This window comes from Neofelis nebulosa, chromosome 8 (genome assembly GCF_028018385.1).
Source record: "Neofelis nebulosa isolate mNeoNeb1 chromosome 8, mNeoNeb1.pri, whole genome shotgun sequence".
NCBI lineage: Eukaryota > Metazoa > Chordata > Mammalia > Carnivora > Felidae > Neofelis > Neofelis nebulosa.
The window spans coordinates 10,670,616-10,684,591 of record NC_080789.1 but is presented as its reverse complement, the minus strand read 5'-3'; the positions used below and the strand labels follow the sequence as shown (position 1 = coordinate 10,684,591).

The 13,976-nt window shown below is 57.9% G+C and overlaps 1 protein-coding gene across 5 annotated transcripts in view; it reads left to right on the top strand.

Annotated features, from left to right (window-relative positions):
• Positions 1-13,976, top strand: part of TRIOBP (TRIO and F-actin binding protein) — a 52,683-nt gene that overhangs the window by 2,432 nt on the left and 36,275 nt on the right. For 3 of the 5 annotated variants that reach the window (XM_058741338.1, XM_058741337.1, XM_058741340.1), the window contains exons 1-5: positions 2,721-2,983; positions 4,189-4,378; positions 5,393-5,561; positions 10,063-11,449; positions 11,480-12,901. In XM_058741338.1, the coding sequence (XP_058597321.1) occupies positions 2,736-2,983; positions 4,189-4,378; positions 5,393-5,561; positions 10,063-11,449; positions 11,480-12,901 (3,416 nt within the window). In that variant the 5' untranslated portion in view covers positions 2,721-2,735. Of the gene's footprint in view, positions 1-2,720; positions 2,984-4,188; positions 4,379-5,392; positions 5,562-10,062; positions 11,450-11,479; positions 12,902-13,976 lie in introns of those variants that run through there. The other 2 variants (XM_058741342.1, XM_058741339.1) reach the window with 2 other exon arrangements.

Below are 13,976 nucleotides of genomic sequence, written 5' to 3'. Positions count from 1 at the left end.
TCAGTTTCCTCTCTCCCGCCTTCCCGACCCGAGAAGTCAATCTGGAGGATTCTTTTCTACCTGTCTTGACACCACCAATAACAGCTCTCTACCCTCAGCCCCAAGTTCAGGGAACATGCCTGAAAGCCCCGTGGGTCTGTCTCTGAGGCACATGCCCTTCCCCAGGGGCTGGGGAGATGGCACGTGTGGGAACAGGAGGAGAAGCTTAGATACAGACAGGTCCGCATTCTAGAGTCAATCCAGCCACTTCTGGGCTGAGATCTGGGGCCAGCTCACGTGTTCACACTGTTCATACTGAATGGGTGCTTAAAAGGTGCCAGGCGTTATGCTACCCGAGAGTATGCAGAAGTGGCCCCAGGTCCCAGGGCAACCCTCTCCCTGAAGCTTACTGTAGCTCCCCTAGGAACCTGGGTCCTGGATGCCTCTGTGCTCTGCTCTCAGCTGAGCTTTCTATAGGCTGAGAGATGGGGGAGGGATTATCCCTGGAAATCACATGGGCCACCAGGTCAAGGCCAGGGTCTGCACGGAGGGAGATGGGAGGGTCCTGCTGTCTGCCAGGCACACACATCTCTTTCAATGGATTTATTCTTTTTTTTTTTTTTATGTTTATTTATTTTTGAGAGCGCGCGCGAGAGACAGAGTGTGAGCAGGGGAGGGGCAGAGAGAGAGGGAGACACAGAATCCAGAGCAGACTCCAGGCTCTTGAGCTGTCAGCAGAGACCCTGATGCGGGGCTCAAACTCATGAACGCGAGATCATGACCTGAGCTGAAGTCAGACGCTTAACCGATTGAGCCACTCAGGCGCCCCTATTCTTTTCTTTTTTTTTTTTTAAGCTTTACTTATTTAAATAACCTCTACACCCCATGTGGGGCTCGAACTCACAACCCCGAGAACAAGAGTCACATGCTTCTCTGACTGAGCCAGCCAGGCGCTTCTCAGCGTATTTATTCTTAAATGTGTTTAACATCCTATTGATTTAACACTAATGAAATTCTCTTTAATGGTTTTACATTTTTTATTATACATAAGATGTACAGACCAGGTCCTGTTCTAAGCCCTTTACAAGTATTAACCCGTTTAATTCTCGTGACACCCCTAGGAGGTGGGTGCTTTTATCACCCCGGTTTTGGAGATGAGAAACTCAGGCTCAGAGAGGGAAGCCACCAAGCTGAGGTCACCCAGCTGGGAAATGGAGGTGCCAGGATTGGGCCTGATGTCTGTCTGAGGCCAGAGCCCGGGCTGACCCGCCAGACAGGAAATCAGAGCCAGGGACTGGCTACTGGGACTGCTCATGGGGACAGTGGGTAGTGTCGGGGGCTGGGGGTGAAAGCAGGGAGGAGGTGCCATGACAGGCGGGGGGGTCCTGCTTGGGCCCAGCTGGGCTGGACCCCTTTTTGGTACCCCGCGCTTCTGCTCCCTCCTCATTCATGTGGCAAGGTCCCCAGGGCGGCCAAGGCGCCAGGCTGGGCTGTGGATCTGACACCTCCCGCTGTTGAGTTCTGATCAGAATCTGGCTCCGGGGCAGGGGGCGAAACTGAACCCAGACGGGCCTCCTCTGGCTTGGACGGCACGACAGATACGCCGGCCGCACTCCCGGGCGCTGCCCAGGGCCCGCGGGTGGCTTTCTTGCAATCCGGGGCAGTCTCTGCCCACCCTGAACCGTGGCCAGGCTGTGGCCTCGGCCCCGGGCGCTGAGCTCCGGGGTCCCCGGGGAGCCCGTGCCCAGGCCCCCGCCCCGCCCGGCTCTCAGGTGAGCGGGCGGGGATCAGGTTCCTGCGGTTTCATGTCCCGCATTGTTCTTGGCTGGGCCCCGGCTTATGAAAGAGTAATGAGGGGCCCCTGCTCGCAGCCGGCCCCTCTAAGGTTTCGCTGCCTCCGCCGCCGCCACCACCACGGCCCAGAGTCAAGGCCTGGGAGGGCGGCAGCGTGGGGGCCTGAGCCGGAGCCCCCCGGGGACGAGGGTGCTGACAGCCGCCAGCCGCCACCGCTGAGCCCGCCGCCCAGGTAACCTGAGAGGAGGCGGGGTGCAGGGTGCTGTGGCCGCTGTCTCCCACCTCCAGGGAGGGCCCGCCACCCCGGGGAGGTGGGGAGGGATGGGGGGGCCTTCCCGGAGGTGAGCGGCCGTTCCCCCCCCGGGTGAGCCCGGCACCAGCCTTCGCAGGTGTGGCCCTGCTGAGGGCGAGGGAGGGACAGAAGGGCCTTGGGCTCAGGGCCCCACCCGCCCCCCTGGGGCCTGGACCCTCCCGCCCGCCCCCCCCCTCCCACGGAGCCCCCTGCCCCTCCTTTAGCCCCAAAAGTCTCTCCTTCCTCCAAGGTCTTCCTCAGACCTCAGACTTCCTTTTTCTCCCATTGCCTTCAGTCCCCAGGCCGGGCTGGTCCTTGTCCTCACCCTCCCCTCCTCACCCTTGTTTTCCAGCTACGGAAGACCCCACCCTGCTTTTGTGTCCCTTTGTTTACCTCCCACCTTCCGGCACACACGTCCGCGCGCAGCAACACGCATGTAGTAATGAACTTAACGCAAACGCGTGTGTTAGCGGACCCACTCCCCTGCCTTGCATACGCACGCACGTGGGCCCGCTTGCACCCACACGGGCTTTTGTGCAAACACATACCTGTCCACACACATGTGCATGCACACACCCTCTATCTCCGCCAGCCCCCCGGCTTGGGTCCCAAGAGGCGCTTCCAGCCTGACGGACAGCTCTCCTTGAGAAGCCTGAGATCCCAGGAGGAGATGCCTGGACACTTCCATCCGGCCTGGTGGGGGGAGGGGCTGCGTGGGGGGGGGAGGGGAACCCCCACGTGGGCCAGGAGCTGCCTCCTCTCTCCAACTCTGCCCCAGGAGCCGGGGAGCCCTCCAGGTGCTGAGGTGCCTTACTGCGACCTGCCTCGCCGCCTGCCTGTCTCTGAGGGTCCTCTCGGTTCCTCGACCTCCGGCTGCCAGTCCGTGGTGGGCCTGGGCCTTGGGCCAGGGCCAGAGAGGTGGGTAGAGCCCCAGGCGTGGGGAGGGGCTCCCGAGGGGAGGATGCCCTCACCCGCCCCCACCCTGCACCCCTTCACGATGGCAGGATCTGTCTGTGCTGGCTGCCGGTGTGGGTCATATGGTCAGGTCACACGGCCTGGGCATAGGCAGCCAGTGGGCATGTTCCTGGGGCCCTAGCTCAGTTTGCTCTGGGGAATGGAGCTGCCAGGCACCCACCCCCCAGGGGGCATGGCACCCCACCGCTCACATTTCCTGGTTCCCTTTGCACAGCTTTAAAAGATTAAACAGTGTCAGCATTGGAGGGAGGCGGGGGCGGGGCGCGGCACCTGTTACTACCCACCTACCTGCTCCAGGCTCTGGGATTCCCTCCACGCCCAGGCCTGAGCTGAAGTCCCTCTTTAGGCCAAGGTGCCTTGGGAGGTCACGGTTGAGGGTCCGGAAACCTGGGTTCCAGCTTCAGTTCCATCCCTGATGGGCAAAGGGAGCATGGGCAAATGTTTCCCCTCCTCCATGCCTCAGTTTCCCTGTTTAGGAAATAAGAGGAATTGAATCAGATTGGCTTTGCTTGGGGAACATGCATTCCTCACAGGGAGGTATTATTTTAAAAACAAAGCAAAAACCAGCTCTGCCATCAAATGTGTTTCAGAAAGGCTGGGATAAACAGATTTGAATATCTCTCTTGCAAGACTTGTCAGCACCTTTAGTTTGCTAGTGGGCCTTGGGCTTCGGGGTAGGGGAGGTAGGAGAAGTGTGTGGTATGTCCCAGACTCATTTGACCACAGACCTCTTTTTCACGGCCATTATCCCTTTCCATCTTATCGGTCAATCTGTGGGTCACTCTTTGGGGAGACTGCCATCTGTAAGCGTACCCGGGCCTGTAGCTATCCTGACTGGCTTCCTAAACCAGGGCTTTACTTCACCATGCAGCTGTAGCCCTTCCTAGCTCTGTGACCTTGGCCAGTCCCTTGACCTCTCTGAGCCTCAGTGTCTTCATCTGTACAATGGGTATCATTACACACGTTTCAAAGGGAGACTGTTGTAGCTGAAAGAGGTGGTCCATGTGAAGAGCCCAGCACAGAGAGCCCTTGGTGTTAGCTCCCTCCTTTGCTCTAATGCGAGGTGTGTGTGTCCCTGGGTGGGGGTATCACTCCCTAATTCCCATGACTTTTGGGGGAAGAAGTCATAGGTCTGTCTCTTCTCCCAGGGGCCCGTCAGCAGGGTCCTCTGCAGAGGGCCCCACAGCCGCCCCCAGGAGCCAGGGACAAGAGGCAGTGCCCTACCTGGAGGGTCTGGCCTCCTCCCTGAGCGGCAGCTTCGACGAAGGCCCCGACTCCGACACCAGCTCCAGCCCTGAGTGCGACACCCCTGATGATCCCAGCGACTCGTCCTCCGTGGTGAGCTGGGGATGAAAAGCTGGGGACACGATCGCCCCTCTGTGCCAGCCCTGGGGTCCCGCCCACGACTCCAGACAAGGGCTGAGCCTCTCACACCAGGGAGCCGGGCCAAGGTCCTCTGGAGATTTAGCCAGCTGGACCAACCGCCTGGGAGGGGTGCGGGGTCTCTGCAGGGCGGGCCCAGGGGGCTGGGGCTTGGTTGCGAAAAGACGGAAGGAGTTTCAGGTGAAACACCAACCGGGTCAGCCTTCCAAAAACTCTCAAGGTCACAGAGGGCCGGGATGTCGGGCGTGCTGTCTAGACCTCGGACAGAACTGGTCCTGAGCCCTGTCCTGGTCACACACCACTGAACTCCATGACCAGCCCTGGGATAGATCTCCGAGGGACAGAGGAGAGGGAGCAGGCTGGGGGGCCCAGGGAAGGGCTGGGGGCCATCTGCCTGGGAGCTTCCGGGGGCACTCACCCCTCAAAGGGCTGTCACAGGGCAGAAAGGGCAGGCTATCTGTGAGACCTCCAAGGGGAAGTAATGGGATGGCAGATGTGGGCTCAAGAAGACTCACCACCCGCTCAGAGGTAGAGACTTTTATGGCCCCATTTTGGGGCAAGAAAACTGAGGCTTGGAGAAGGGAAGCAACTTACCTAAGGCTACCTATCTGGGAAGTGGAGGGGCGAGGCTTTGACCTCTCTTCTCTCTGGACCCTGGGAGTGCCTCTGGGGACTGGGGGCTGCTGTGCCACTGCAGGGAGTCCAACTGCCCTGGGTTCAAGTCCTCCTCCCACCTCAACTGTTTCCCAACTGTGTGACTTTGGGCGGAGTTCTGAGCACCAACATACATGCCTACCTCGTGGGCTGATTGAAGGTTAGCTAAGTTCGTGCCTTAAGGAGCCCAGCACAGTGCAGGGCATTCAGCAGGTGCTGTTTCAATGTCGGTGCCTTTCCCTTCCTTCTACCTGTCTCGTGCTGGGGGCACAGGCCCAAAGGCTCCAAATATGCTTTTCCTCCCTTCCCCGGCAGGACTGGGACACTGTTGAAAGGCAGGAAGAGGCTCCCAGCTGGGACGAGCTCACCGTGATGATCCCAAGGAAGCCCCAGGAGGGGCCCAGAGCTGACAGTGCCCGAAGGGTTCCATGTCCCGTCACCCGGGCCCCTGCGGGAGGAGATACCGCAGGCCAGAGAAAGGAAGGTGAGTCCTTCCAGGCCAGGTTGGTCCCCGTGACCACAGGTGTGGTGATGGCCTGAGGCCTGGCCAGATCTCCCTGGCCATCTGGGTCCCCTGGCACAGCTTACTTTGGTGACCTGAGTAATCGTAACAGTTCCCATATAATTGAGGAGCGGCCATGGCGTGCCATACATCTGCTGTATTTATTTTTATTATTATTTGTAAACGTTTATTTATTTTTGAGAGAGAGAGAGACAGAGACAGAGTGCGAGCAGGGGAGGGGTAGAGAGAGAGGGCGACACAGAATCCGAAGCAGCCTCCAGGCTCTCAGCTGTCAGCACAGTGCCTGACGCGGGGCTCGAACTCACGGACCGCGAGATCATGACCTGAGCCGAAGTCGGACGCTTAAGCGACCGAGCCACCCAAGCGCCCCCATGCTACCTGCTTTAAATACATCATCTCACGACTTGTTGGTTAGGATCAGGTTGCAATTGACAGAAACTGGCTGCACATAAACGGAATGACTCACATAAGTAAAAAGTTTAGGGGTTTGTGACTTCAGGCATGGCTGGATCCAGATGTTCAAATACTATCAGAAATCTGGTTTCTGCTCTGTTTCCTTCCGCGCTGCCTTCCTTCTCCCCCAGACCTTCCCGCAGTCAGGGCACAATCAGCAATATCAGTACCAGGCTGTAGCCTACCTGTATATCAGCTCCCGAGACAGAGGGTGCAATCTTCCCATAGATGTTGCTCATGTCCCAGGAAGGGTTCTCCCCGGGACCCAGCATGGGTCATGTGCCCGTGCCCTGGTGATCAGGGATGGGGTCAGACCCCTGTGCACACCTCATGGCCTAAGAGCAGGGGAAGAGATTGCCCAAAGGAAATCAGGGCGACGTTGTGCGCAGAGAAAGGGAAAAGGCCACCCGGCAGGCCAAGCCCCCAGATGCCCATGGCACTGGTTAGCATCTCGCTGACTTGTGAACCCAGTGTGGGTGATGGGAGCGTGTGGAGCATGGGAGATGGGGGGAAGAGGCAGCCCGTGGGGGCGGGGGGCCACCCACAACTTGCCCCTCCCTCCAAACCTGGTTTTCCTGCAGTCTGTTCCATGTCCCCAGCATGCTGGAAGCTCAGGCCCCAAATCGTGTGTTTTCCCGATTTCTCTCTTTTCTTTACCCTTTATATTCAATCCTCAGCAGCTCTGGTTAGCGCCACCTGGAAAACACACCTCTCAAATCTGTCCCCTTCTTGTCTTCTGCGCAACTCGCTGGCCCAGCCACCGCTGCCCCTCGCTGGGACTGTGGCCAGAGCCCCCCCAGAGTCCCCGCTTTTCTGCCCAGCGCTCTTCCGCCCATTCCCCACAGCAGCTGGAGCCATCTTTTAAAAACATGAATCAGGTCTTGTCATCACCCCACCCCCACTGCCTGGCCCTATCAGCACTGGGGAGAGGGTGTATGGGAAGAAGTAATCTCACAGGGAACACAGGGAGCCAACTGCCTCCCTGGAATGTGAGTGGCCTGATAGGCAAGTGGGATTTTGTACGAAATACCTGCTTTCTTGCTTCTTTTTTTTTTTTTTTTTAACGTTTATTTATTTTTGAGACAGAGACAGAGCATGAACGGGGGAGGGTCAGAGAGAGAGGGAGACACAGAATTGGAAGCAGACTCCAGGCTCTGAGCCATCATCCCAGAGCCCGACACGGGGCTCGAACTCACGGACCGTGAGATCGTGACCTGAGCCGAAGTCGGACGCTCAACCGACTGAGCCACCCAGGCGCCCCTTGCTTTCTTGCTTCTAACACAGAGGCAGTGGAGTGGGCGAAACTCACTGTGTGACCTGCTCGGTCCAAGTCAGTCACCGCTGTCCTCCCCGCGGCAGGCTCCCAAACTGCAGGCAGGACCCCCCCCCCCCCCCTCCGAGGCCCAGGAGGAATTAGCCAACGCCCAGCTGGCTGAGAGACAGGACACAGTGCCCTAGGACATCTGTAGAGCTTGGCTTGTGTGTGCACGAGTGGGGCTGCAGGAGTGAAGTCAGATCCCGGGTGGGCCAGGCTGAAAGGGATTCTTGAGATGGGCGGGCAGGGGAAGAAGCCAAGGTTGGGGGCGATGACCCAGCTGGGAGGCACCGAGAGGAGTGACAATCGCCATCTCAGCCAGCACCCAGGCACGGCGTGGGAGGCGGCGCTCAGAGCTGGAGGGTGGCAGCACAGTATCATTGAGCTCCTCTGCTGTGCTTAGCACTTTTCCTAAGCCCGGGAGACACAATGGAAAACTAGAAGGCGAGGCCCCTCCCCAGATGGAACTGGGAGGCCAGTGGGGGGGGCCAGAGCCTTTGCCCAGCCAGGGGAAATCTCTGGAATTTAATTCAAATGCAGTTGGGAGCCCCTGATGTTTTTCCAGTCTTTTATTCTCAGATAATTTTGTTTTTTTAAATGTTTATTTATTTTTGAGAGAAAGTTCGCACAAGCAGGGGAGGGACAGAGAGAGAGAGGGAGACACAGAATCGGAAGCAGGCTCCAGGCTCTGAGCCGTCAGCACAGAGCCCGACGCGGGGCTCGAACTCACAGACCGCGAGATCATGACCTGAGCCGAAGTTGGACGCTTAACCCACCGAGCCACCCAGGCGCCCCTGAGATCATTTTAAATTTATAGAAGAGTTGCAAAGCGTACAGAGAGTTTCTGTTCTACCCCTTGCCTGGTTCCCCTAATGTTGACATTCTTCTAGAGCCGTAGTATAGTTACCAAAATTAAGAAATCAACATTGGGACGTTATAGTGTCAAAACTATAGACTTTATTTGTATTCGCCTGTTTTTCGACTCCCGTCCCTCTGTGGTCCTACCGTCCCATCCAGGACCCACAGTGCATTTAGTCTCCATGTCTCCCCAGTCTCCTCCAGTCTGATGGCTTTTCGGTCCCTCCTTGGACGCAGGGGTGAGTGATCTAGCCAGGTTTCCTTTTGGAAAGGATCTCCCTGATTGGGACGATGAACCTGGGGGCCCACAGCACACACGTTGGGGCATCAGTTCGTCAGGCAACAATGAAAAATTTAAGTGCTGCTCTCTGTGTGGTTCTGGCTCCTGGCTAGGCGCCGGAAATTCAGACTTCGGTGACAGCAGCTCAGAAAGTGTGGAAAGAGACAGAGGTTTCCCAAGCAGGAGGAGAGGCAATCTTAAGCACGGCCTTTAATGAAAGCAGTTGTGGTTCCTTCGAGATGAGGCCACAGTACCCTTTGCTTCTCTCCTGATGAAGCAGCGGCCCGGGGACACGCACAGAGCCGGCGGCCACCCCATGCCGGATGACCAAAGGATAAGGGGGCTGGTGGGTGACACCAAGGTCATGGCGGCCCCTTCATGAGGACGGGAGTTGTGAAGAGGTGCCTGCTTAGGGCAGTTACAATAATCTCTTAGACCAGGGCTGCTTATGCAGTAATGTGCATGCAAATCACCTGGGAATCTTATTAAAAGTAGATTCGGGGGGCGCCTGGGTGGCGCAGTCGGTTAAGCGTCCGACTTCAGCCAGGTCACGATCTCGCGGTCGTGAGTTCGAGCCCCGCGTCGGGCTCTGGGCTGATGGCTCGGAGCCTGGAGCCTGTTTCCGATTCTGTGTCTCCCTCTCTCTCTGCCCCTGCCCCGTTCATGCTTTGTCTCTCTCTGTCCCAAAAATAAATAAAAAACGTTGAAAAAAAAAAATTAAAAAAAAAAAAAAAAAAAAAAAAAGTAGATTCGGGGCAGGGTGCCCAGGGCGGGTCGGGGCGGGGGTGAGGGGGCTGAGATTCTGCGTTTCTAGCAAACTCCCTGGTGAGGCTGATGCTGCAGGTTCACAAAAGGCCAGCCCATCCTCATGGCAGCTCTGACAGAAGCTTCTAGGGCAAGGGCCTCTCTGGGTGTAAGGAACGGGAGCTTTCTAGAACGATCACAGTGAAAGAGGCTCATTAGAAGAGATGGGGGAATTTCTCAGAACCCAACCGCAGGAGTAGAACAGGGAAAGGGAAGTTGCTAGATGGCTGCTGCTGGACGCCCCCTGCCACCTCCCTCTCGGGGGTTACATGGGCTGTTGCCAAAACTGCTCTCTATGAATTTGTTCCGGGACCCGCAGGCCATGTGCCTTTCCAGCCCTGGAGCCTACCTCCCATTGACTGAGTCAGGCTGGGTTTTCAATTTCAAATCCCAGCCTCAGCTTGAGAGGGGCCACTAAGCCCCCTCCAATCTGCCTTATTTACAGGGGTCGAGTCACCTCGTATGGACAGTGGAGCCTCTAAGAAGGGGCTGTGGGCTCTGCCTTCATCATTTCCTCTCGGGGCGCCTGCGTGGCTCAGTCTGTTAAGCATCCGACTCCCGCTTGGGTCGTGATCTCGCGGTTGGCGAGTTCCAGCCCTGCGTCGGGCTCTGCGCGGACTGCTTGGAGCCTGGAGCCCGCTTCTGATTCTGGGTCTCCCTCTCTCCCTGCTCCTCCCCTGCTCACGCTCTGTCTCTCTCTCTCTCAAAAATAAATCAGTGTTAAAAACAAAAAAATCATCTCCTCTCTCCAGACACCTGCAGCGGGAGCCGAAGTGCTGGTCAGCACTGGGCCAAGCTCCGGGGAGAAGGTGGATACTTCTTGGAGCAGCACCGCTCAGCGCTGACCCAGCCTTCCTGTGCAACGCCACAGAGCGGACCTCGAAGTGCCACCCCCCAGGCTTCCTCTCTCCATCGTTCTACCCAAAGGGACGTTATCCAGACTGCTTCCACACAGCTCACTAACCCCCGAGCCTCCTCTCCCCCACAAATCACCCAACGGGACAACCCCAGGACCTCTTTCACACAGCAAAACACCCCCAGTGCATCCTCTCCTTCAAGACTTGCCCAACGGGATAACCCCAGAGCCTCCTCTCCCAACAGAACCACTCCACGGGACAACCCCAGGACATCCTGTGCCCAACGGGACAACGCCAGAGCGTCCTCTCCCAACAGAACCACTCCACGGGACAACCCCAAGACATCCTGTGCCCAACGGGACAATCCCAGAGCCTCCTCTCCCAACAGAACCACTCCACGGGACAACCCCAGGACATCCTGTGCCCAACGGGACAACGCCAGAGCGTCCTCTCCCAACAGAACCACTCCACGGGACAACCCCAAGACATCCTGTGCCCAACGGGACAATCCCAGAGCCTCCTCTCCCAACAGAACCACTCCACGGGACAACCCCAGGACCTCCTGTGCCCAACGGGACAATCCCAGAGCCTCCTCTCCCAACAGAACCACTCCACGGGACAACCCCAGGACATCGTGTGCCCAACGGGACAATCCCAGAGCCTCCTCTCCCAACAGAACCACTCCACGGGACAACCCCAGGACATCGTGTGCCCAACGGGACAATCCCAGAGCCTCCTCTCCCAACAGAACCACTCCACGGGACAACCCCAGGACATCGTGTGCCCAACGGGACAATCCCAGAGCCTCTTCTCCCAACAGAACCACCCAACGGGACAACCCCAGGACATCGTGTGCCCAACGGGACAATCCCAGAGCCTCCTCTCCCAACAGAACCACCCAACGGGACAACCCCAGGACATCGTGTGCCCAACGGGACAATCCCAGAGCCTCCTCTCCCAACAGAACCACCCAACGGGACAACCCCAGGACATCGTGTGCCCAACGGGACAATCCCAGAGCCTCCTCTCCCAACAGAACCACCCAACGGGACAACCCCAGAGCCTCCTCTCCCAACAGAACCACTCCACGGGACAACCCCAGGACATCCTGTCCCCAACGGGACAATCCCAGAGCCTCCTCTCTCAACAGAACCACTCCACGGGACAACCCCAGAACATCCTGTGCCCAACGGGACAACGCCAGAGCCTCCTCTCCCGACAGAACCACCCAACGGGACAACCCCAGAGCCTCCTCTCCCAACAGAACCACTCCACGGGACAACCCCAGGGCATCCTGTGCCCAACGGGACAATCCCAGGACCTCTTCTACCCAAAAGGACAACCTTAAAACCTCTTGTACCCAATGGAACAACCTCAGAACCTCTTCTAGTCAACGAGACTACCCGCAATCTTCCTCTCGGCGGGACAACCCTGGAACTTCCTCCCCTCGATGCTCCACTCAACGGAACAATCCCCGGAATGCTTCTCCCCATCGTACTAACAAAGATATCCCCTGGGCCTCCTTTCCCCTTCGCCCAACCCAGAGTGAAGGCCCCCGAACCTCCTCCCCATCTCGCTCCAAGCAAAGTGAGGTCCCCTGGGCATCCATTGCCCTTCGGCCAACCCAAGGGGACAGGCCTCAGACCTCATCTCCCAGTAGGCCAGCTCAGCGTGACCCACCCTTGTCCTCCTCTGGATCTACTCAGCATAGCCCGCCACCCCGGGCCACTTCCTCTTCCCATAACCTGGGCCACCACAGTGCCTCCCGGACTTCTTCGCCTCTGTACCCTGCTACCCGCGGGGCACCCCAGACCTCTTCTGAGCCCTCCCAGCCTCCATGTTCTGTGTGTATTGGGCATCGGGATGCTCCTCGAGCTTCTTCCCCTCCTCGCTATTTGCAACATGACCCCTTCCCTTTCTTCCCAGACCCCCATGCATCTGAGAGTGAATCACCCCACCACAACCCCCCCTATATACCTCCAGCTGTGTGCATTGGACACCGGGATGCCCCCCGGGCCTCCTCACCCCCCCGCCACGCCCAGTTTGATCCCTTTCCCTTCCTCCCAGACACATCAGATGCTGAGACTCAGTCCCCCCAGCATGATCCTCCTCAGTTCCCCCCACCTGTATGTATCGGGTACCGTGATGCACCCCGGGCCTCCTCCCCACCGCGCCAGGCCCCAGAGCCCTCCCTCCTGTTCCAGGATCTCCCCAGGGCCAGCACTGAGAGCCTTGTCCCCTCCACAGACTCTCTGCACGAGCCCCCCCACATCCCCACCCCTGTGTGCATTGGGCACCGGGATGCCCCCTCCTTCTCATCCCCACCACGCCAGGCCCCTGAGCCCTCCCTTTTCTTCCAGGATCCCCCAGGGACTAGTATGGAGAGCCTGGCCCCCTCCACCGACTCTCTGCATGGCTCCCCAGTGCAGCCCCCGCAAGTGTGCATCGGACACCGGGATGCACCTCGAGCCTCCTCCCCGCCCCGCCACCCCCCCAGTGACCTAGCGCTCCTGGCATCCTCACCTCCGCCGGGCAGCTCCGGGGGCTCCCGGGGCTCGGCGCCCCCTGGGGAGACCAGGCACAACTTGGAGAGGGAGGAGTACAGCATGCTGGCCGACCTGCCCCCGCCCAGGAGGCTGGCGCAGAGGGAGCCAGGCCCCCAGTGCGGCAACGGGGGCCGTACCCGCAGCCCTGGCCGTGCAGAGGTGGAGCGCCTCTTCGGGCAAGAGCGCAGGTGAGCTCTGGGCGGGGTCAGCCAGGTGGGGTGGGGAGGAGGCTCGGCAGCAGGACAGGTGGAAGGTTCACAGGCTTAGGTTGGCAGATGGAAAGGGTTCAGACCCCCCACCCTGCCACTTACTGGCTGTGTGACCTTGGGCAAGTCACTTCATCTCTGTTTCCACATTTTCAGAGGTGTGTGTGTGTGTGTGTGTGTGTGTGTGTGTGTGTGTTTGTGACAACCAAGTGATGCTATGTGTAGCCTAGTGGTTAAGAGCAATAGACCAGGGTCAGGCGGGCTGGGGGTCAAATCCTGGGTCAAATCTAACTCCCCAGCCTATGGGATCTGGTAAAGTGATTTAACCTACCTGAGCCTCAGTTTCCTCATCTGTAAAATGGGGAGAACGTTAGTATGTTAATTTAAATAAGGTTTTTTTTTTTTTTTAATGTTTCTCTTTATTGTTGAGAGAGAGAGAGACAGAGACAGAGACAGAGCGTGAGCAGGGGAGGGGCCGAGAGAGAGGGAGACACAGGATCAGAAGCAGGCTCCAGGCTCTGAGCTGTCAGCACAGAGCCTGACGAGGGGCTCGAACCCGTGACCTGCCAAAGTTGGACGCTTAACTGACTGAGCCACCCGGGCACCCTTAATTTAAATAAGGTTTAACTCTCAAACCCTTTGCTTGATCCAGAACCATAGGTTTATTTTATTTTTTCCTTCTTACATGAGGGAGAAGAAACTAGCCATGGTTCTTTTCTGCTTTAACAAAGGAAACTCATGGGTCCCCATGCGTTTCAGAAAACAGATGTCAATTTAAAACGAATGGCCAAAGCCACCCATTTTAAATAAGAGAACGCACAGCATTACAAATTTTTTAGAAGTTAAAGGTCGCTTTCCTGGGACGTGGCGACAATGCCTCAAGTCCAAGTATTTTATGAGTCTCCTCCTCCCGAGTGCTGCGCGGGCGGTTTATGGCCCCACACCGTCCGCTTTGCCACAGCTGCGGGGAAAGGAAACATTTCCTCCCGATCTGGCTGAGATTTCTTTCTCCAGCAGTTCCAGCCTCCGAGTTTTCAAGGATCGGGGCTGGAATGCC